We start from the raw sequence: 24,233 nt of genomic DNA, 5'->3' as shown, positions 1-24,233 counted from the left end.
TATATAGCTATATAGAAATTATATTATAGTGGTAATTTATCACACCCTGAAGGGAAACTCTCCTCTCTCCTGCCTTTTCCACAGTGAGGTCAGACGTCAGGAACAGACAGAGAACAGCACTCCTCGAGCTGGGAGGGGTAGAAATAAAATAAAGTTCCTCTAAATGGTGTCAGAAGGTGATACGGTTGCCTTATTTAATAACTTGACGTGCCAGAACCGTCAGAAAAGTCATCCTTTAATTTTATGTCGATGGACAAAATAATGCCGCAGCTAAATTGGTAGGTGAATAATCATTTGAGTCATTTCTTAAGCAAATATGCCAAATATTCAAAGATTGCAGCTTCTCAAAAGTGACAATTTGAAGCTTAACTGTATCATATGTGATAGCAAACAGAATATTATAAACAGATGTCTCTTTGACTTTAAGAAATTATAACAGGCAGTTTTTCTCTGTTTTATAAAATGTTAAAAACAAAACTATTAATCGAGAAAATAATCAGCAGATTCATGAACATAATAGTTTATTGCAGCCCTAGAATTGACCAGTAATAGTATAAAAGTGCACAATGTAAATCTGTTATATTATCTCTAAATCTCTAAGTTAAGTTCTTACCTTGAAGTATTATTCATATGATATAATATACAAATTGACAACTGTCTTTAATATTTAAAACAGCAATCTGGCTGTGATTGCTATTGCAGTAGCCTGTGATCCAAGGTTTGAGGAGCAGAGGAGGAGAGAAGTCAAAGGGAGAGGAAAGCACAGGAGATGGAAGTGACAAGAGACCGAGAGGAGGGAATTAGCAAGAGGAAAAGGAGAGAAGAAATGGTCTATGGTCTAGTGAAAATATTTTATCCAAAGGAAAGAGCAGTGTTGCATTTGGAGAGGGAGCAGGTTTGGAGGAGAGCGAAGGGAAAGGGGAGCGATGAGGAGAAATCCATTCGTCCTCATACATTGGCTGGATGCAAATAAATTATTGCTTTTTATGCAAATGATAATAGTGCAACATGCAAAAAAAAAAAAATGGGTGTTGGATTAAGAGGGCATTCCAATGAGATGAGAGTGGAGGAGGAGGTAGTCGCTGTGGTCGGATGCGTGATAGTTACCCATGCAAATGATCTGCGTGCTGAAAAGTGATACAGGAAAACAAGTGAGGGTTTAGCCAACCGAGTGTTTAGTTTTAGAGAGAGAAGAAAGACAGGGAGTGTAAGTGGGACCTGAGTGTTGAATCAATAGGAAACATTACAAACTAAAGGTCTATTCCACATACACACACACACACATATACACACATATACACACACATACATACAGTAAATGTAGCATGAAGGGGGGAAACCTCAGAGAGCTAACCAGATGGTTGGAGCTTCCTGGAAATCCTCCAATAGGAACATTCCTGCCTGTTTACGACCTGTTACATACACACACACACACACACACACACACACACACACACACACACACACACACACACACACACACACACACGCAGTGTATGGTGCAGAATTGATCCCAAATATTCAAATAACTTTATCCCACACTGAGGGTGCAAACTCAAATCAGGACCGAACAAAGGAAACAAAATAAACTTAAAAGGCATCTGACTCCAGGCTTACTTCATCTACTTCCCTGTTTAACATTTGAAGCTAATTTGGATTTAATACCGATTCAATGTGGTACACATGTAGACCGTTTAAATGCACCAAAACAAGACAAGTCAAAGCCAAACACACACACACACACACACACACACACACACACACACATGCACATGCTGATTATTTTCCTGTGAGTGGTGAATGGCCTGATGCTGCAGAGCGGTGTTGGCTCATCGTCACATTTCAATTTTTTCTTCCAGCTTCCCAAATTTCTCTGGAAGGTTTGCAAATGGGCCCCTAGGACCTTTTAGAGAACACATAGAGGATTTTATGTTACCATCCTCTGCCAATGACATTTCTCAACTTTTTCTGGCAGTGATACTGAAGTAAAAAGCCATTTTGATGGATTACTCCCCTTATTTTAAGTTAGTTTAGCAGGTAGTTTATAGCTTAGAGAGACAGGAAAGATGAAAGAGAGGAGATGCCATTAAATGTTCAGACTCAAGAACATTACTAGTATATTACTGTAGATGTAAACAAACATGCTTTACAGTCTCAAACGAATAAAGCAGTCGAGAATAGACAAAAGGGTCAAAGGTCATGGGACGATTGTAACCTGTTTACACCTTTAGGAAACAAAACAGCCGGTACACAACTCATAAAAAAAAATGATTTCCCATGAGTGCTGAGCTTTGCTGCTGCTGCTGTGAGACGGAGCACACGGTGGTGGATTCCCATCACGGGAGGTCAGCTCTTTTACTGGCAGCTGCAGCGATGAAAAATTAAGAAAATTGATTTATCTACAAGCCTGTAAAACACACACAAAGATGCATAAACATTTGCAAAACACAGGCAGACAAACAATACACTGCAAACATTAACAGATGTACGTAGCGATAAAAGTGACATTTATTGAATCTGAAGCGTTACTCAGCAGTGTGCTTACCCTGTTGTCCTTTGGGGTTCTTATTTTTCTTCTGTGTCATGATTCAGTCAGTTTTTTTTTTTAACCTTCCTGGCATTAGCGCTGGTGAGTCCATGTGTGTGTGTGTCTATGACTGAAAGGTATGAAAGGTCCTGATCAAGTCAAGCTGCTGTGATAGCTGATAGGTCTGTGACAGAGGCACAATGGCTTCCAGACAGCTTAAACACGGATTACCGTAAAACCCTTTTCTCCATCTCCCAACTCTGCTGCTCCCATGAGGAATCTCTCTCCCTCTCTCTCTCTCTCTCTATTTCTCTTTCTCTCTTTTACTATTGCACTCTCTCTATCTCTCTCTCTCTCTCTCTCTCTCTCTCTCTCTCTCTCTCTCTCTCTCTCTCTCTCTCTCTCTCTCTCTCTCTCTCTCTCTCTCTCTCTCTCTCTCTCTCTCTCTCTCCTTCATTCCCCAGATGATGATTTAGGCTCTGCTTCCCAATACCCAATAATCCCTCTATGAAAAGACCCGTCATACTTCCCACTGTGGAGAAATCTTGGACACTATCTACTCATTGATTCTTACCTTTTAATTGAATTAATTTACTGATCTTTGCATTACCGGTGTATTGACCCTAAGGGATTTTATTTCTGTATTGTATTACACAGAATAGTTTCTTACAATATCTTCCTAATCGCACTTACAGGTATTGAGTATTTAATATATTTAGTGGTGGATATTTATAAATCTTTGGAAGTCAGGTCCATTTATATGACTAGCTGTCACTTTGAATTTTCAGTTTGGTTGTCAGTGCTCTGCGTGTGCGTGCACAGTCATTCTTTTATTCAACTTCACAGGTTAAAGGTGACTTCAGGAGCTAAAATGGAAAAGCAGAACTGTTCTGGAGGATTATTTATGTGCTGTTCAAACATGAAACATGAACTTTTTTGAGGAAATAGCACCAATCAGACAAGCAATTCTGATGTCAAGTCTGGGAAAACTAAAGATATTCAGTATGCAACTTTTCCCCAATTTGAGGTTTACATACCTCAGTTGTACTCAGGGATACACTGCAAGATAGATTTTCGCTACCTAACACCACTCATGCCTCTAGAGATTGTGATACTAAATGTAAACGATGCAATGCATTGACTTTGACTGTGTTTTTATGCGTGTGTGTGCAGGCAGATGAAGGATCAGTCGAAGAAGGTGGCCAACCTGAAACACAAGGAGCAACAGGAGAAGAGCAAGAACGCCCAAATGATGGAGGAGGCTAAGAAGAGGGAAGACAACCTGAATGAAAGCTCCCAGCACATAAAGGTACGAAGTAGGGAAGAGTTGGGGAGAAGCAGGAGGAGCTTGGTGGAGGGATACAGGGAAAAAATTGCACTGTCCTACCCTGAATATTACCTGCTGTCACTGTAACCTAGGAGAATGATTGACAGGGTATGAGGATGGAGGAGAGGAGAGGAGAGGAGGTAACAGATGTAGGAAGTGGTGAAGGGGAGAAAAGGTTGATAAAAAAAAATGAGTGAGGAGAGGTGAGAGAACTATGAAGTGAATGCTGTGGGTTTTAAAATGCTTCCTGTGGTTTGAGAGCATCCCCTAATCGTCTGCTGGGGTGTGAAGTGACCACAAGTCTAACAGTCATATGTGGGAGGGTGATGATTGTGACAGTGGTTTTCTTAATATTCCTCTTTTTCTTTTTTTTCTTTTAAGATTGCAGGTTTTCTTTCACCTTTCCATCTCCTCCTTTCTTCAGTTTCACCTTCTTTTTTTTTATGCCTTATATCCCCTCTTCTACTCCTCGACTTAAACTTTCCCTGACTTCCTCTTTCCTTTTTTTTCTTTGTCCATCCTCCCCTTCCAGTAAGTATAAACCTCAGTGGCCTCTGATTCTGATTAGAGGCCGATTAAAACACACACACACACACTTAAGAGTTGTGTGTGTGTGTGTGTGTGTGTGTGTGTGTGTGTGTGTGTGTGTGTGTGTGTGTGTGTGTGTGTGTGTGTGTGTGTGTGTGTGTGTGTGTGTGTGTGTGTGGTTAAGGGATGATCTGATAGCTATATGAGTCACTTAGACTTATGAGACCGCAGTGGTTACAACCGTAACCGGTGTGTCAGTGTCAGCCATCCTTGCAAAGTTTAACCAGCGCTCGAGCCTGTAAATATGGAATATGAGTATAATTAAAACCATAAATTTAACCCAATACAATAAGAAGTCTTAATCTAATTAAGACCATCTCAGTCTGCATAGTCAGACACCAAGTAATGTTGGAGCAGGAGCAGGATTCAGATTTTCAGCACATATTTTGGAGATGCTCTGGAGGTTTATTCATGGCCACTGTAATGTCTCATCCTCACTCACTCACTCACTCACACACTGTCTCCATCAGTTATTTAAATCGTAATTTAACCAGCAAAGTCACTTTCCTGGCAAGAAGGAAAAAATGTTTGGAGGGGGGGGGCGGGGGATGGTGGGAAGTTAATCAAGTCATCATTTTGCTTAGAAACACCTTCATGTGTCATTGTGAATTCCTTAAAGTCCGCAGGGTCAGATCAGATTGAGTCTTCTGCAGTGTATTTCAGATATTGGGAGCAGCAGACTTTGAATGAAGAGTGTCCAAGGTTTGTCCTCTTGGGAAATGTTAAGCAGGATGTGACAGAGAAATATGACACAGCTGTAAACAGATGTGATTTATAAGTCAGATCAAGAAGGATTTTGTAAATGTGAGTGAACCGATTGAATTTCTGCCTAATTTAACTACTTAAAGCTCAATATAATCAATATTTTCATTTTGACAATGGATCATGTGACTGCTTTTATGTGAGTGGAGTCATTCATAGTGATGAACTCACAGAGAATAATCACTCTATGCTGCAGAGCCCTGAGCTATACCGAGCTTAACAGTTTTTTTTTCAGTGCTAGGGCTGAAACTAACAAGAACTGTCAGTGTCATTTTTGTCAGCAGAGATCTGTTTTCAGTCGAGAAGCTCTAAGAATCCATAAAATAATGAAGCTTTTCGTAGATAAAGAGCCAGATATTTCCCCTCAGCAGTCGGTGGAGAGCAGAACAATGAAAAAAAGAGAGTAAATATTGGACTTACACTCATTAAATGACCAGAAATCCAAATCCAAATAAATGCTAATGTTGATTCATGTCTGCTGGATGTGTAAATAAACCAAATGTTTTCCTAAAAAGGTTTGCCATATGAACTTTAAAAGGTGATCATTTATCAGTGTTGTGTTCACAGCTTGTTTCTGCGAAGCAAAGTGGCCAAAAAAATGTTTTTGGAGGCTTTAAAATGATATTTCTCAGACTCTGCGATGTAAAAAAAAAACAAAAACAAAAAAAACAAACATGCTCACTAACACAGCTGTTGATCCAGGAACAGAAAACACCGAAAATCATTTGAGACATTTTTTTTTTTTGCTCGGTGAAATGTCAGAAAAGTGAAAAAATGCCCAAAGCCCAAATGTTATCCAGATATATATTGTTGTATCATACAAGAAGTCCAAAAGTGAAAGGAAGTTTAAACCCGAGGATAATAAATATACAGAGAAGCAAATCCTGAGGTTTACTGTAAGAAGCTGCAACCAGTGAATGTGTGGCCTTAAACCAGGGGTGTCAAACATGCGGCCCGCGGGCCAGAACCGGCCCGCCGAGGGGTCCGATCCGGCCCACTGTCCTTCCTTCCTTCTTTCCTTCCATCTTTCCTTCCTTCCCTCCTTCCACCTTTCCTTCCTTCCATCTTTCCTTCCTCCTTCCATCTTTCCTTACTTCCATCTTTCCTTCATTCCCTCCTTCCTTCCTTCCTTCCTTCCAGAACCGGCCCGCAGAGGGGTCCGATCCGTCCCTCTGTCCTTCCTTCCTTCTTTCCTTCCATCTTTCCTTCCTTCACTCCTTCCACCTTTCCTTCCTTCCATCTTTCCTTCCTCCTTCCATCTTTCCTTCCTTCCATCTTTCCTTCATTCCCTCTTTCCTTCCTTCCTTCCTTCCAGAACCGGCCCGCTGAGGAGTCCAATCCGGCCCACTGTCCTTCCTGTGTTCTTTTCCTTCCTTCCTTCTTTCCTTCCATCTGTCCATCCTTCCTTCTTGTCTTCCTCTCTTCTTTTCCTTCCTTCCTTCCTTCTTGTCTTCTCTTCCTTTCTTTCTTCCTTCCTTCCATCTGTCCTTGCTCCCTTTCTTCCTTCCATCTTTCTTTCCGGTCTTCTTTTCCTTCCTTCCTTCCTTCCTTCCTTCTTGTCTTCTCTTCCTTTCTCCCTTCCTTCCATCTGTCCTTGCTCCCTTACTTTCTTCCTTCCATCTTTCCTTCCTCCATTTCATCCGTCCCTCCTTCAATCTGTCCTTCCTTCCTCCCTTCCTTCCTTCCTTCCTTCCTTCCTTCCTTCCTTCCTTCCTTCCTTCCTTCCTTCCTTCATTTTAATGATCCGGCCCACATGCGATCAAATTGGTCTGTATGTGGCCCTTGAATGAAAATGAGTTTGACACATCTGCCTTAAACCATCATAACTTTCTCTCTTTGGATTGTGTACTTTCTCTGCTTCTTCTTGAGCATCCATACCTATTTATGTGTGTGTGTGTGTGTGTGTGTGTGTGTGTGTGTGTGTGTGTGTGTGTGTGTGTGTGTGTGTGTGTGTGTGTGTGTGTGTGTGTGTGTGTGTGTGTGTGTGTGTTTCAGGACTCCCTCCGTCAAAAAGAAGAGCGCATCGAAGAGCTGGAGGAGGCACTGCGGGAAAGCGTTCAGATCACAGCAGAGAGGGAGGTGGTGCTCGCTCAGGAAGAGCAGGCACGCGTGACGTCTGACAAACAGGTACATGCTCTTATATCTCTGTCGCTATAACACACACACACATTTGCGTTGTGTACTGCATGTGTAAGGTGTGAATCCTTACCCCCCAAACAAAGCAAATGCGTGATCCATCCAGACCTAAATCTTTCCTTAAACCTCAACCCCTATCACTTTTTTCTTTCACAAAGACACAAATGATAGATAGATAGATAGATAGATAGATAGATAGATAGATAGATAGATAGATAGATAGATAGATAGATAAATATATAGATAGATAGGTAGATAGATGGATGGATGGATGGATGGATGGATGGATATATAGATAGATAGATAGATAGATAGATAGATAGATAGATGGATGGATGGATGGATGGATGGATGGATGGATGGATGGATGGATGGATGGATGGATGGATGGATGGATGGATGGATGGATGGATAGATAGATAGGTAGATAGATAGGTAGGTAGGTAGGTAGGTAGGTAGGTAGGTAGATAGATAGATAGATAGATAGATAGATAGATAGATAGATAGATAGATAGATAGATAGGTAGATAGGTAGATAGGTAGATAGGTAGGTAGGTACGACATACTAAATACTGTAACTATACATACTAAGATAGCAAAATATAAATATAAAGAATAGGCTTTTGAGGGATTTCCTTCTATCTTTCTGTCTTTGTGGAAGACTGGAACAGACATACGAGGAAACGCACACAGACAAACATCTTTAGGGTGAAATAAAAACTCTTTCTGACATAGCTAAACATCACCAATGCCAAAAGTGGCGAAATGGCAGCGGCAACACACATATGCGCCATGCCAACTGAGCTCATTCAGGTGTGGCTGTGTGTGTTAGTGTGTGTTAGTGTGTGTGTTTGCCCAGTCACTCCTCATTTGGATTTAGAGGCAAACATCCCTATTTAAAGAACAACTTGTATTTTGTCCACCTCCGCCAGCAACACACACACACAGCTTCTTCTTAAATGCACTGTGAGACAACCAATCCAATTTGTAATCTTGTTTTATCGATGTTGAAGCTCATAGCGCTGTTAGCGGGAGACTCAGAAGGGGAAAGGTTTAGTGGAATTACTGTGTGTGTGTGTGTGTTGTTCCCCTGGGTACCAGTGACTTAATAAGGCCATAGAGATGGGAAATGTTTCTCAGAGCCTGGATGGGTTTTGACAAGTGGGGAAAAAACAGCATGGGCCGTAAGGATGAAAACTGCCCTGAGAAAACATGGTCCGCTGTAGCTGTTGGCAAAATGGCAGGACTCCATTGTTATTACTGCCTCTAAATGTTTGGCCGTCCTCTCTGGCTTCTTCTGGACAGACACATAAAGACAGACGTAGAAACAAATATTTTACTTTACTTTATTTTGCTTACACTCTTAAACATGGTAAATATTAATTTAAATGTTAAAAGTGACCCTGCAGTATACGTTCCAGATAGATAGATGTAAGAGAAATAAGACAAGTAGACAGATGTATGAAAAGCATTAAGATGGACAGACAAACATTTAATATACGCTCAATAAGTGATTGTTCTGGAGAGTAAGACGCTCTTAGCAAAGATTTAATGAGGCTTGAAAAACAAATTTATATTTTCCAGCTTCATGTGCTGCTGACAAGTACAGCTCAAACTCACTGAACTTTATTTCAAATTCTAGTCAACATACCAAAGTTTCCAAAAGATTGCCAAGAACTACAATAAAACATGTTTAAAATTATGCATATGACAGGTTGGGTTTTCCACTTGATGTAATTATGCAACCAAAAGAAGTGGTCTTATGGATTTGCATATTTCCCTCTCAGTGAAATTGATACAGCTTTAATGAAGGGTTGAAACAAGCAGGTACAGAAAACTAAATTTGATTTGCATGTGTTTTGTAAAGTACGTATAAATCACTGTATGTATTAATTTTTACAGTTTAAGTATAAATTTAAAGGAATTGCTAGATTTACTATAGATCTGCTATGCTCATATAAAGCTAGCTAGAGCCAGGAGACCCTTAGCTTAGCTTAGCTTAGCTTAGCTTAGCTTAGCTTAGCATAAAGACTGGGAGCAGGAAACATTTTATAAGCTTAAAAATACACACACCGACATCTCAAGTTCACAATTTAACACATCAAAATATTATTTTCTATGATAAGCTAATTGCTGCCCAGCTTTAGCTCCTTAATGCATGGGCATGAGCGTGATTACAGTCTTCTCACCTAACTTTCAGCATGAAAGCAGATAAAAACTATTACTCAAAATGTCAAACTATTCCTTTAAAAGGAATACCGAGATCCTGAGGGTTTAATAGCCTTGTGTAGCACTTAAACATCAATAAATTGTTACTGCATTTTGTCACACATGTATGGAAATCTATGATATCATTACAATTCTCCAAAACAAAACACAGTTGCAGAGAAACTTTGGGTCCTCTGTCAAAGCAAACAGGCGTAAAGCTTTGAGAGTTCATAATAGCGACGTTTGGTACAAGTGAAGGAAAAATGGAAAAACCACATCCCACATGTTTATCCTCCTGAAGTCTTGACTGTGGTTTAATTTGTTTACAGTAATCGTGCCAAACTATCACATTTAATTTGGCTGTGATATATTGAAATGCTTCAAATTGCTGCAAGTGGCAGCTTTAATTAGATAGAACAGACGCCATTGAGGCCAGGACAGGGTGCTGGAGAGCGTCCTCATGTTAAAATGCTTCAGTGAAGGAGGAAGGAGCAGAAACGTCAGCGTGCGGTGAACGAGTGGCGACGGCAGCCAAACACTCGGTACAGTCCTCACCCAACGTCAACAACACTAACTCAGCCTTTCAGCACAGACGCACACGCACTTGTGCATGTGGTGCTCGCAGACAGCGTAGTAATACACAACACAGCATTCCACATACATACACCGACACACACTCGTACACAAACATGGCGGAAATAAGTGCTAACTGCTATTTAAACAGCGCGTCAGGACGCAGCACAACATTGCATTCAGCTGGAGCCAGATGGACGCCACGTTGGGTTTTAAACTGGAAACATGTCTCTGTACACACACAAAGTAAATTGTAAATAAATATTTTTGTGTTCCCGCTTTTATAACTGCGTCACCGCAATTAACCTTTCACATAATGATTTATAAAATGATGACAGAGGGAGAGACAATTTCCGCCTCTAATGAGGGCGGCCTGTTCAAAGGGACACACGTTGCTTATTATAGCGTTGGCACATAAATGCACACACACACACACAGACAAACATACCCTACGCACACACTTGTAGTATGCAGCCATACTGTATATTGACAACCCATGTGTTTGTGTGTTAGGGACTGTCCCATGGACTTGGGGGCTTGCCCAGTAAAACCGTTGACCACATGAAAATATACTAAAGCTTTCCTGCTAGACATGAGTCACTACTGTATGTGTGATCACCGAAGAAAGGTGTGTGCGTGTGTGTGTGTGTGTGTGTGTGTGACAGAGAGAAATGAGTCAACAGTATGACACACTGCATCTGTCTGTTCAGAGACAGACAAACTAAAGACAGACCTCTTGTCCAGCTTTCCGTCCTTTATTAACCAGACTATTTTAATTCTTGAACTCGGTGCACCTTGTTTTTTATTTCTTGATCTAAAAAAAAAAAAAAGTTGAAATCACTCTTTAAACCATTATTACACACACACACACACACACACACACACACACACACACACACACACACACACACACACACACACACACACACACACACACACACACACACACACACACACTCAGACTGAGGGCTGAAGGGGTTGCTATGTCCTCTCCTCCAGTTCCCTCTTTTCCAGCTGGTCCTCATCACTCCTCACCAGTCCCTGCATCCCTCCATCTCTGATGTCGGCCAAAGGCTTTCCCCTCCTCTTTACCACCTTGTCTCGTTCTCTCTTTCCTAAATTTACTCTCATCTGTCCCCATTTTCCCTCTCCCACTCCTCTTCCTTTCCTTCTTCGTCTTGTCTGAACTGCATTTTTAATGCTGCCTGTGTTTCTAACTGCTCAGTATTTTTGCACTGTCTGCATTTTTTGATCTCACTCTCTTCCATGTGCTTAGCATTTCTTCTTCTTCTTTATTTTTCTTCCTTTCTCTATCGCTGCTTTTTGCTATTTGCACTTTTTGTAACTTTGATCTTTCTTCCTCCTTTTCTTCTGCTTTTCCTTCCCACACCTATCTTGTTTTAATTGTTTCTCCGCCTCTATCTGCTCCTGCCAATCACCTTTGTTTGTCTCCTTTTTCCTTTTGTTTTTTTTCCTCCTCTATTTTCCATCATCCTGTGTAATTTCTCCCTCGTTCTCTCTGCCTATTCCTTGTATCCATCTTTACCTTTTTATGTCCTCCTCTCCTACCTCTCTCTCTCTCGTTCTTTCTTCTCTCTTTTTGTATGCAGCTTTCTCACATTCCAATGCATGAGTTCACCACAGCCGGCTTTAGGTGGTCAAAGGTAACAAACAATCATCACAGACATCACTCACCTGCCTTTTACATTTCTTCATTCATCAATTAATCAAAATCCTTTTCTGTTGAAGTTAACTAGTGAAATATGTGTGTTTGTGTGTGCTGCTAATCATTTATTCCCTCCTGTGGATCATTATTTGGTCATTCATTCATGCACATTTTAAGACAAACCTACTATGCTCTGTATAAAGCATATAAGCACATTTCTAACAGCAATGACTTGGTCAGATTGACTAAATCAAGAGTATATAACAGATGCTTACTGTTTGTCTCCATCCCTCTCGTTCTCATTCCTCATTCTCTTTGTATCATCAGCCCTGTGCTTCTTTCTCTGTAAAGGCAGAATCCTTTTGTCTCTAAAAACAGACACAATTTTCTTCACAATGAAAGATCAAAGGGAAATGTAACACAATTCAATGAGATAGCAGTAGAAAAGGATTTTGTAAAGTAATTCTTTAAAGGTCCATGAAGATGGTCTCTGGACGCTAAACAAGCCCGGAAGATTGCAGGTGAAGAAAAAGCTGAAATAAGAGCAAACGTGAGAGACAAGAGTTTAATTTTTGCGTTTATACCATAGACTGTATATAAAATGGACGTAACATCCATGACGTCACCCATTGGTTTTTGGACTGCTGCTTGGAAGCGAATAGTATTGGATCTGAGCAGCGCCATCTTGAAAATTTCAGGTGCATGCTGGGTAAAAAAAAAACACGGATTCTACTTATATGGGCATCAGGAGGAGCATGAGGCGCCCTCCTGAACCTGTGAACCAATCAACCTGTCAATCACGACGTAGCCACGCCCTAATGCATACCCTGCTTTATCGTCAAATATAAAATCAGGGAGGCCAAAATGTCCCAAACGAACATCATACTGCATTGAAGAAGGCTTTAAACTAGCGATTGAGACCATAAACACATTTTGAAAACGTTTACTGAGTTTAGAAATCAAGTGAGAAGTTGGTGAATTCTCCATTGACTTGTATAGAGACGGAAGTCCTTTTGACACCAAAACGGTCGCCCCCTGGTGGCCTTTTGATAGAATGCAGTTTTAAGTTACTTCCGCGTTCGCATAATTTCAGAGGACCGGAACTCCCCGCCTGGGAATGACATGCAACAAAGGTGCCAGAACCAAACTATTGGCATTGATGTTATGTGGCACGGGTCTTAACCAGTATGCTTCTCTGAATCCGCTCTCTGAAGGCTTTTTATTTTTCATTTCTGATGATTTTCTGATCTATTATTATGAAGAAAATAATGGTGTGTGTGTGTGTGTGTGTAAATATCTTTCTGACTCTCTCTCTCTCTCTCTCACTCCCATTGTCCTTCTTCATTTTCTACTTCAACACTTAAGAGAAAAGGGAGCTAGTGTTTCTGCTTTGTATTTGTGTGGGTGCATCTGTTCCACGGTCCATACAGAGGTGTGTGTGTGTTCGTGTTCGTGTTCGTGTTCGTGTTCGTGTTCGTGTTCGTGTTCGTGTTCGTGTTCGTGTGTGTTTGTGTGTGTGTGTGTGTGTTTGTGTGTGTGTGGCAGCAGCACATCTTCTCACCATGAGAAGTAGATTAACCTTGACACACCAACTTCACAGACATTAAACTGACATACTGATATACAGCCAGACACATAGGGGGGGGGACGTAGGGAAAACATGTATAGCAGAAGAGAGAAAGAGAAACAACATAAAGAGAGAAAAGAAAACATGGAAAGAAAAATGACACTTTTGATTTTCTGCAGTGGTGCGTCTTGTGTAAAAACAAAGAAACTATTAACGGCCGTTGTCAGATTCACATGCAGAGACAGAGAGAGAGAGAGAGAGAGAGAGGGAGACACGTCGTCACACATCGACACACAAACACGATTTGTCTATCATATCTCTGGGAAGCAAAAGTGAATGAAAGATCTGAAAGGGAAAATAAAGAATCTGAAATTTTATTGAGACACAGAAGCTGGAATCAAAATGTGATACAGTGTGTGTGTGTGTGTGTGTGTATCAGGTGGAGGACCTGCTGGTTGCCATGGAGAAGGTGAAACAGGAATTGGAGGTGATGAAAGCGAAGCTGTCATCAACTCAACTCTCACTGGCCGAGAAGGAAGGTCACCTGACTTCCCTGCGAGCGGAGAGGCGGAAACACCTGGAGGAGGTCCTGGAGATGAAGTAAGAATACAAAAGAACACGTTTTATTGTTTTTATTTGTGTTGACATGTAAACCAGCCCAACGTTTACATTGACTGGTACGAACTGTCATTTATTAGGCTTTTTTCTATCTTTATGTCTTTATCTATCAATCCACTTACATATTCATTGGTCTGCAGATCTATTTATCTCTACATTTTATATCCTTTTATTCAAGTTTGCACATAAAATGTCTCCTGAAAAGTAATTTCACCCAAATGTCCGCAAAACATATTTTCCCCTTTTATTCACAGCATTCTTAAGCCATGCATCATTTTAGGTTTTACGTGGTCGGTTTTTGAGATTTCTCACCCAGATGAAATTCTGTTTGTGCTCCTCATCGCAGCAATAAAAATGGATGAAATATTTAACGACACCACCACTCTGGATGATTCACAGACCTCCCTGTGAACAGTCCGTGGAACGTGATACTGAGTTTATGGACAGACAGTAGAAGTGTATCATGCATGAGTGATTTGATAAGTTTCCGTGGACACGTTAATGTTTCTTACAGTTAAAACACTAGTGCAGCTACTGTGAATCTGAGCAGACTACAGCCGCCGTCCTCTGCACACGAGCCACCTTTCAAGCTTTCAGGAGTTGAGTGTTACTGTGGCGCTCTGTACTACCTACTGTATCAGAGTCTGCTACTTTATATGCAGAGGATCATGTAAGATAACTATTGAATTTTCATGATCCTGTGGTTCTTGTGGGAGCATCTTTTTTAGAAGTTTCAGGCCAGAGATACAGAGATGAATTCAGATGTTAGCACCAATTTGGAAAAAAGAAAAACTAAAACTCAACATTAGAATAAACATGTGATTAACAACAAATAATGAAGTATATTTAATTCCCATATTACTTCACCTTTACTTCACTACCTGGCTTTTGACACACCAGTAAATGTAACATTTTCAACCAATTATTTTTAAAGCCTCAGATCTTCAACACTTTCCCTGAAATGAGCAGCTCTTCTGATATCTCCAGTAGTTTCCCATGTTGCTTCAGTGTTCCAGGAAGGTGGTCGCATGTCACATTGACTTGATCTTCACCCGACACCTCATCCACTCTCTCTTTCCTCTCACTCCCCGTCTTTACCTCCCTCTCTCTCTTTCCTCTTTTATCTCCTCTCTCCTTCTCTCTGCACTTTAAAGCCATAGACGTAAGTAGCGTGTTAATGCAATAACCATGTATCGCTGTCCAGCTCTTCATATGATTGATTACATACACAGACACCCATGCACACATACACGCACGCATACACTGTAACTCACTGTAAATTTTAATGTCATTTTAATAGAGGGGTTTGCATTTTTAAGTGTAGCTAAGAGGAGTCCAGCAGTCTGATTGTTCCATGTATTTTCTGCTGTTTTACATCCTCACTGAGACCGTGCAACGAGGTCTGATTAAGTGGAACAATGCTTTGGGCTAAAACAGAAGCCAGAAGGACGATGTCCATGATAGGATCTCCTGCCTGTTTAAACATGCTGTGGGACCTTTTACTGTGGCATCATGGGAAAATGAGGGCATGTGCTGCAATTGAATTTTCCGGCGATCTGTCATCTGTGATTTTTTACCCACATTGCATTTCTTTGTTTTTGAGAGAGAGAGAGAGAGATAGAGAGATAGAGATAGAGAGAGAGAGAGAGAGAGAGAGAGAGAGAGAGAGAGAGAGAGAGAGAGAGAGAGAGAGAGAGAGAGAGAGAGAGAGAGAGAGTCTGCATGTGTTCAGCTGCATGTCCATTCACAGCCCAGGTGAGCAAGTTATTGGCCATTTTATCGCCATAGTAACAACCCGTGTGATTATTACAGGCATCAGCGCTTCAGAATGCGTGGCCGTGTTTTCATATGTGAATTTGCATGTGTGCGTGCGCACGTGTGCAAGCACAGCGTGATTGATTTATTGACTTCAGGATGTGTCCAGTGTTGGTTTTAAGAAAATACAGGCCTTTCCTGATGAATATTTATATTACAGGCACATAGATGGACACACAGATGCAATCGTACTGTAGGTGCTTATTCACACAAATACAATAAGACACGAACAGACCACCCTACTCACAGCCATATTTAGATTTAACAGTCTCCAGTGGGTGTTCAATCTGTGCTATCGTTTAACTTCACTGCCCCACCTGCATACTGTATGTGTGAGTGTATGAATCCATCGTGGTTAACATCAGTATTAGGCTCCACTGACCACTGTTGTTCCAACTTGTATCTTGAACTGTGGTGTTACTGAGTGTTTCCATACACAGCTCATACCTACTGTGCAGAGAGCAGATATTTACCCTGCTGATCGTCTCTGGTGTTTCTGTAGCAGATAAACAAAGTGCCAATGACTTACGCATTCAGTATGCAACTGCAAATGACTTATTTGACCGTTTACATTTGACGTTTGGTTGTTTAAACATCAGTTTTGCTTTTCCTATGTCAGATGCCATCTATACTGTAGGTGATGTATTTGTTTATTTCATGCCAAACTCAAATTTCCACAACTATATTAAAAAGTAAAATGTATATGTGACTAGATGGAGTTCTGGTCCTCTGAAATGATGCGAACGCGGAAGTAATTTAAAACTGCATTCTATCAAAAGGCCACCAGGGGGCGACCGTTTTGGTGTCAAAAGGACTTCCGTCTCTATACAAGTCAATGGAGAATTCACCAACTTCTCACTTGATTTCTAACCTCAGTAAACGTTTTCAAAATGTGTTTATGGTCTCAATCGCTAGTTTAAAGCCTTCTTCAATGCAGTATGATGTTCATTTGTGACTTTTTGGCCTCCCTGATTTTATATTTGACGATAAAGCAGGGTATGCATTAGGGCGTGGCTACGTCGGGATTGACAGGTTGATTGGTTCACAGGTTCAGGAGGACGCCTCATGCTCCTCCTGATGCCCATATAAGTAGAATCCGTGTTTTTTTTTTACCCGGCATGCACCTGAAATTTGCAAGATGGCGCTGCTCAGATCCGATACTATTGGCCTCCGAGCAGCAGTCCACGAACCAATGGGTGACGTCACGCCTGTTACAGAGGAGCTTGGTGCTCTTTTCCCCTCTGTCCACAAACAGAATTTCGTCCCCAAAATGATTGTTTAAAAAAAAAAAAAGATATTAAGTTTTTCATTGATAGTTTTTTTTTTCCATTGTCATGCTAAGACTAACCAGCGCTGCTATTTTCCACCTGTAACCTGTTTGTTGTCTGATTTTTGAGAAAGGCAGGCTCAGTTTTGTCACCCAGAACACACTGAAAATTTCTCTTTTAAAGGCTCCCAAGAATCATCTGCAGGCGCTCATGAAGGATTGTCCCATTCCTGTGTGATTATATGACAACTTACTGAAAAAAGACAGCACTTTCAACTCTGCCTTTGCATAATACATGATATTTTTCAGGTAGCAGAAAGATATTCCTTCCACATATTTGGCATATTACATATTTTTGTTACTATTTCCTCCTCTGTGAGAAGTTTAGATGTTTCAGGTAGTTGCTAGTGGTCTTGCATTGAGTTATGTACATGACGTGATTGCTCATATTTTTCACAAGACATTAGGGTTTGGTCAGCAAATACGTCATTTGTTTCTGGTTTTCTCCCACATGTAAAACACGAGATGTTTAAGGTGGCTGCGTCCTGTGTGTCCATATATCTCCGTGTAATGCACATGAAACTGTCTGTACGCACACAGGCTGCCATAACTCTGTGGGGTTTGATGTCTGATTTGTTGCCCAGTTTTACATTGGTGTAAGGTTTAATGTTACTGTAAGACATGATATATGATACTGCATGTTTCAGAGGTTTCTGGGACAGACATAGCATATATTAACACACTTGCACACACACACACACACACACACACACACTCCCATGCAGAAACATACCAAATACAGCTGGAAGAACACACACTGACATTCTGTCTCGCTTTCTCGCCATCTCTTGTTTCCTCCCTTTCCTTCACTTGTTGGTTCACACACGCACGCACGCACGCACGCACGCACGCACGCACGCACGCACACACACGCACACACACGCACACACACTGCAGTGTAGTTCGTGTGAATGCCTGCCTATCTTTATGCTGTAGTGTGTGTGTGTGTGTGTGTGTGTGTGTGTGTGTGTGTGTGTGTGTGTGTGTGTGTGTGTGTGTGTGTCAAGAACATTTCAAAATATATGAAGAAAGAATCAGCATACATTTTAATATGCACATACATAAAACCACATGCATGTAAATGCAGACTAACACGCATGAATGGGCACACATAGATGCACACTAATCCAGAGACAGAAAATGCACAAACGGAACTACACACAAGCATCCGCCTAGCAGAGCTCCAACATGCGACTTTTCCACTGATAAATCATCAGCTGCGACCTTCACACATGCACACGCACACACTCGTAAAACACACAAAGACCTGTTTTCTTTGTGATATACGTTAAATACGTGCAACCGTTTTGCTCCTAGCCTCGTGTGCATGTGTTGTCATGTTTAAAGTGTTACAGGTTTGCGTGTATGTGTGTGTTACAGCCAGCTAGAAGAATGTGCTGACAGTGTGTGTGTGTGTGTGTGTGTGTGTGTGTGTGTGTGTGTGTGTGTGTGTGTGTGTGTGTGTGTGTGTGTGTGTGTGTGTGTGTGTGTGTGTATGTGTGTGTGTGTGTAACAACAAGGTATCCATATCTCTACTTCATTCATTCTGTTTGCCACTTTCACCCACATGCGTCTTTTTTGGTACAAATGTATGAAATTGAGTATTTTTAGAGGAAAGGAGAGGAGGCGTCAATACTTATTATTTTTTAAAGTTTTATTCAAGTACATTTCATTGAGGCAAATCACAAACTTGCTCAAAGGGCCTTGCAGTCTGTGCAGCATATGACACCCTCTATTCTTCATACTTCACTGCACATGAGAAAAATCTCCCCAACTATAAAATACCCTCTAAAGGGAGGTTCTAATAAAAGTATAATTTCCCGTTATTTTCAATCTTTTCTTAAAAATATCATCACTTACCTCACTAAACATGATTAAAATACTTCATTTTAACATAATAACATCCATAGTGCAATTAAACAACTCTAACAGTTGGAAACTCATAGTTTATTGCAGTGATTTGCAGCAGTTCTGTAATACAAGTACAAGAAAAAAGCTTTTAGGCCAAGAGCGTCAAACATATTATGAAGTTGATTTTGTTGAGGTGTATCGATGGTTAAGGTTGAATCATGTCATTGATAAAAGTTTGATGAATGGCTTGAGTAAGCTTTCAAGTTTGACTATTTTATGCAGAAATATTGGAGGGATTTTCCAAATGAATCAGTTGTGATAAATCGTTGCAATCACAGGATTACATAATACCCAATTTTTTGCAGTACTGTATGTACGTACTATATATCCTGGGAAAAAGCAGAAGAATGTGGGTTTTTTGCGTCAGTACAAAAGTGTTCTTCATGTGTTTTACTCATTAGAAAACCCTACATCCAAAATAATGTGCGCATGAGGTATAGCAAAAATATTTCACGATTTCAAAATAGTCAATTGTGTAATACGACTATAGTTAATAGGTTTGGTTTGACATTACAGCTGGTTGCGAAAGGAGAGGACCTGGGAGGAAGTAAGAGGAGAGTGGATGGGGAGGAGAGGAAAGAGAGTGCAGAGAGGACGAGACAAGGAGGAGAAAAGAGAGTTAAGAAGTCAGGGCAACAGTTCTACAGTAAATCTCTTTCTTTGAGGGGGGGGGGGGGGGGGGGGCAGTAGGAGGATAATAAAATAAAATAAAAGAAGAAATGTTTTTTTGGCAGGGGGAAAAGGAGGGAAAGTGAAGAGGAGAAAGACAGCTGTCCAACAACAACTTAATCCAGCCAACAGAACTGCATGATATCCTGAAGAAATTATATTACCTTCATCTCCGTCTCCCTCACTCCGTATGTTCATCCATCAATCTTTCAGGCTGCAGTAGACAGTATATTGAATGTATAACCACCTTCGTGATGTACCCTTCCCCTGCAATCATGCAACATCTTTTTTCAGCTTATGAACAAAATTGTAGCCTGATTTGTTGCTCATTGTTTTTACCATAAAAGACTTTGTATGAAGCATTAAAATCAGAATTCATTTGGAGAAGCAAATGTTCTAAAACATAAAACAGCAAGACACTGATTTCTGTTTATTTGCAAGGTTGTTATGGAAATTGTAATATTAAGGATGCTTAAATAGTCCATTTATTATAAAGAAAACATTCAAACATCACAATGAAAAGACCTTGCTGTAGAAAAATAAGGGCGGCGATGCACTTGACAGTTTTTTTGGCGATGGAAATGGTCAAGGCTTCCAGCACCGAGCAACAAAATGTGTCACGTTAGTTTTGTCTTTGCTTTAGCGAGGAAATAAAACATGATGTATTGGTTGTTTTCTCTGTGTGTGGGAGGCTGCCTCAGGCTGTGACTAACGAGTGATAATCACATACTGGGTGGTGAGTCACAATAATTTGTTTTGTAAAATTAAGCAATGCCAAAATCTATTTGGGTTTACTGAAATTTGATCTTCCATATGCCTGAAAGAATCATTTCCAGCACTTCAGAGTTAGGGGTGCCCCCTGAAATCTGGTTTTGAATAAGAACTGGTTCTAACATTTTAAGAACCCTTATGGTTGTGCTGCAGCTGCTCCTCTTTGACCGAAGGTGGGGCTTAATTCCTCTGCCTCCACACACACACACACAGCATAGCAGAGAGGCTGCAGGAAGCCAGGTGAAGTGAAAGATAGAGATGTTTGTTAATGTTACTGCAATAAAACCTTTGCATCTGAAAAACCAATAAGATTAATTTATCAAGCCAGTCTCCATCTACTTCCTGCATGTTTTACACAACCATAGCACCAATGTTAGGCTGATAGTGAAGTGTTACAAACTCACTGAAAGTAAGTAGCCTCACTGTTAGCTTAGTTTATAACATATATAATAAAATTTGGCAAATTCTTATAAACAGCTGCCGGCTGAGACAAACCAGCTCCTCCTTCCTCTGACTGCCGTACCTGCAGCAGTGAATCACATCAGCAGCAGAAGGAGAGAAGGACAGAGGACAGAGGACAGGAGGAATGAATGATACTAACTGATGTCTGTATTCTTCATTCATTTAACTCAGAAATATTATTTATTTGATTGGTTTTTATTTTAGATTTGAGATATAATAAAGTTTATATAATGCCTTTCTGAGGTAAATATCACTGTTGCTGCTCAAAAAACAATATTTAGCTATATTTAAAATGTTAACCTATACTAATCCTCTTCTGAATTTATTCTTTTTTTAAATAATGATTTAAAAGAAACACCTATTCTTTAGTAATGATAAAGAACCAATTAGAGTTTAGATAAGAGTAATACTATGGATAAAATACTGTAATGAATGAAGCTTTTAATGGGTTAAGGCTCCTTTAAGCTGAGTTGTCCTGTTTTCTCTGTTTTATACACTGTCTTGTAGAGTTTGAGTAATCCAGCGAATAAAAGCCTGTTGATGCACCAACACTTGTGCCACATGTACAGTTAGACTATAAAGAAAGTATTCAGGCACACCAAGTTGCTGTGCTTGTCTTCAGGTTACTGCAGTCAGAGCCCCGGCTGATGCCTCAAGGTGAACACTATAAATTCAATTTATTTCTCCTTTGGTGCTCTCTTCTCCGTTTTATCTCCTTCCCAGCCTCCCTCTAACCCTCAACCTTTCCCTTTCCCCCCTTCCGCCATCCCTCCCTTCATTCCTGCCGTCCCTCCTTCACTTGCTCTGACATGCCTTCCTTCCTTCCCTCCCTCCCATCCTTTTTTTTCATGTCTCATTCCCGCTTTCCTTGCATCCGTTCTTCCTTCCTTCCTTCCTTCCTTCCATTTTTCTTCATTCCTCTTCCTGAGCATACATCTGTCTGGAAACATCATTATCGCCTGATTTGTGTCTGGTTGGCTGTGTTTCTCCTCGTCTGTCCTCATGTGTCTTCACTGTTGTCACTACATACTGAAGCTAATCAATAGTGTGTGTGTGTGTGTGTGTGTGTGTGTGTGTGTGTGTGTGTGTGTGTGTGTGTGTGTGTGTGTGTGTGTGTGTGTGTGTGTGTGTGTGTGTGTGTGTGTGTGTGTGTGTGTGTGTGTGTGTGTGTGTGTGTCTTCAGTATATGATCCTATTTTCAACGGCTGCGTCAATGGAACGACAGCTCTGCTCTTCCATACCTAACAGTATGACTGCATGCATAGAACACACACACACACACACACAAACACACACACACACACACACACACACACACACACGGAAATTATCCCAAACAATGGGGATACATGTTGCCTTCACATGTACAGACACACACATACACAGTCACTTGCAAAACCAGATGAGACAGCATGACTGCTTAGAAGCTTTTATTCCCAGAGTAAGAATGCTTGGAGATGTATACCCACATACACACACACACACACACACACACACACACACACAAAGGCACATGCATAAAAATACATCCTCCCACACAAATGCATGTACACATGCTTATGGCAGCACACCAAACACAGAGACAAGTGCTTTGATCCCCTCAGACAGCAATGAGATTAATCCACAGTGTGCCAAACCAAGTGTGTGTGTGTGGTTGTGTTTGTTGTGCGTTTTGTGTGTATGATAGACATGTTGAGAGCTTAGTATGGCAAAAAGGGGCATGCAGTTTGACACTTAGTCGTACAAGCTCAAATCAGGGCGCCTTGCTCTCTCTCTCTCTTGCGCTCTCTGTAGTTGCCTTTCTTGCCCTCTTCTCTCTGACTCCTGCTCTCTTCCTCTATCCTCCTTTTTGATTTTTTTTTTCTGTTCCCTTGTGAGAAACTGAGATGTGAATCGGGGAAAATAGAAGCAATAAAAGATGTGCTGCAGTTTCGTATTTAAATAACAGGGTTTTATAAAAGTTTCTGAACATACAGCAGAGAAAGAGAAAACTCCCCTCTCTCTCTTTTTGTGTGGTCATGTGTATTGTTATTGCCATATTTCATGTGTAATCTAAATATGTATCACAGGTGTCCCACGACTATTAAGTGCACTGATTTGAGTAGAATTCATTTAAAGAGGGTTTTGGAAAACAAGCACATGAGGTAGAGAACAGAGCGATATATTCCCAAAAGATGGAAGGGAATCAAACACATCAGAGCAAAAAGAAACAAGTGGAGAGAAAGAACAGATAAAGGAAAAAAGGATGCGGCAAAACCTAAATTTGCCTGTTTTCCTCAGCTGATTACAGGTTTTGCGTGCCAGGCCATCACACAGATCATTAAACAGCAATTAAAGAGGAAGATGGAGCAATGAAGAGGGAAAACATATCAAAAAAGTAGCAAACAAAACATGCTTTTTTTTTTCTTTTCAAAGCCTCTGATTCTATGTTGCGAGTGCCAGACGATTACATTTCTATTCTGGAAATAATAAAACTGAAGTAGACAGACAGGCAGAGGGAAAAGAGTGAAAAGCTGGAATTACTTCATCCATAAGAATCCTTACTTCTGATAGACTTGCTTTAACATGCACTGAGGAGAACAGAAAGAGTAAGTAAGACATCAGGTGGTGACAGAAATAGAGAGATTTAAAACCTGACAGCTGTGTGACATCAACAGTATAATCACTGTTATAAATTAATGCTCAATTACAATGTAAAGATTCCATTTTAAGACTTTATACTCCTTAATGGGAAAGTTGGCTCTATGTGAGGCATTCAAGTCTGAGAAAGCACACAGCCAACAAAGAAACTAAGCACATAAACCCCACTGAGATATTATAGTGAACGTAAATATAAACAATGCATTATGTTCCAGCTGACATCTGATAATGAAGTTAATCACTGGATTTTTATTTTGCACTTAAAATGTCAACTAACTGTCAGGATAATGGAAATCGTTGCCACTTTTAAGTGTTGTGTAAATGTAAGAACTTGCAGACGTGCATATGTGAATATAATATGTGGCAGAAAATAGATTTTTTTAATCTTACTTTCGACCGTTTTGAATTCATTTGAATACATGATTCCTACGTACACAGCCACTGATTTCGAATTATATCACAATATTAAAAAAACTTAGCAAATTCTTGAAATTTGGGTTGATGCGTTGATTCGTGGCTGCAGTCAAGGCCGTAGCCAGGATTTTTCAAATACCGAGGTCCAAAATAAGACCACAATTTATATGACTGTTCGGTTTAATCATAGACTGTATATAAAATGGACGTAACATCCGTGACGTCACCCATTGGTTTGTGGACTGCTGCTTG

At 40.5% G+C, this 24,233-nt stretch overlaps 1 protein-coding gene across 2 annotated transcripts in view; it reads left to right on the top strand.

Moving 5' to 3' along the window:
* LOC134004736 (ELKS/Rab6-interacting/CAST family member 1-like) overlaps positions 1-24,233 on the top strand; it is a 150,521-nt gene that overhangs the window by 69,048 nt on the left and 57,240 nt on the right. For both annotated transcript variants that reach the window (XM_062444113.1, XM_062444112.1), the window contains 3 exons: positions 3,701-3,836; positions 7,200-7,331; positions 13,794-13,954. In XM_062444113.1, coding sequence (XP_062300097.1) covers positions 3,701-3,836; positions 7,200-7,331; positions 13,794-13,954 — 429 coding nt within the window. The remainder of the gene's footprint in view (positions 1-3,700; positions 3,837-7,199; positions 7,332-13,793; positions 13,955-24,233) is intronic.

Source organism: Scomber scombrus, chromosome 22 (genome assembly GCF_963691925.1).
Source record: "Scomber scombrus chromosome 22, fScoSco1.1, whole genome shotgun sequence".
NCBI classification, from domain to species: Eukaryota; Metazoa; Chordata; class Actinopteri; order Scombriformes; family Scombridae; genus Scomber; species Scomber scombrus.
The sequence above is the reverse complement of the archived record's forward strand: the minus strand, read 5'-3'. Positions and strand labels throughout refer to the sequence as shown.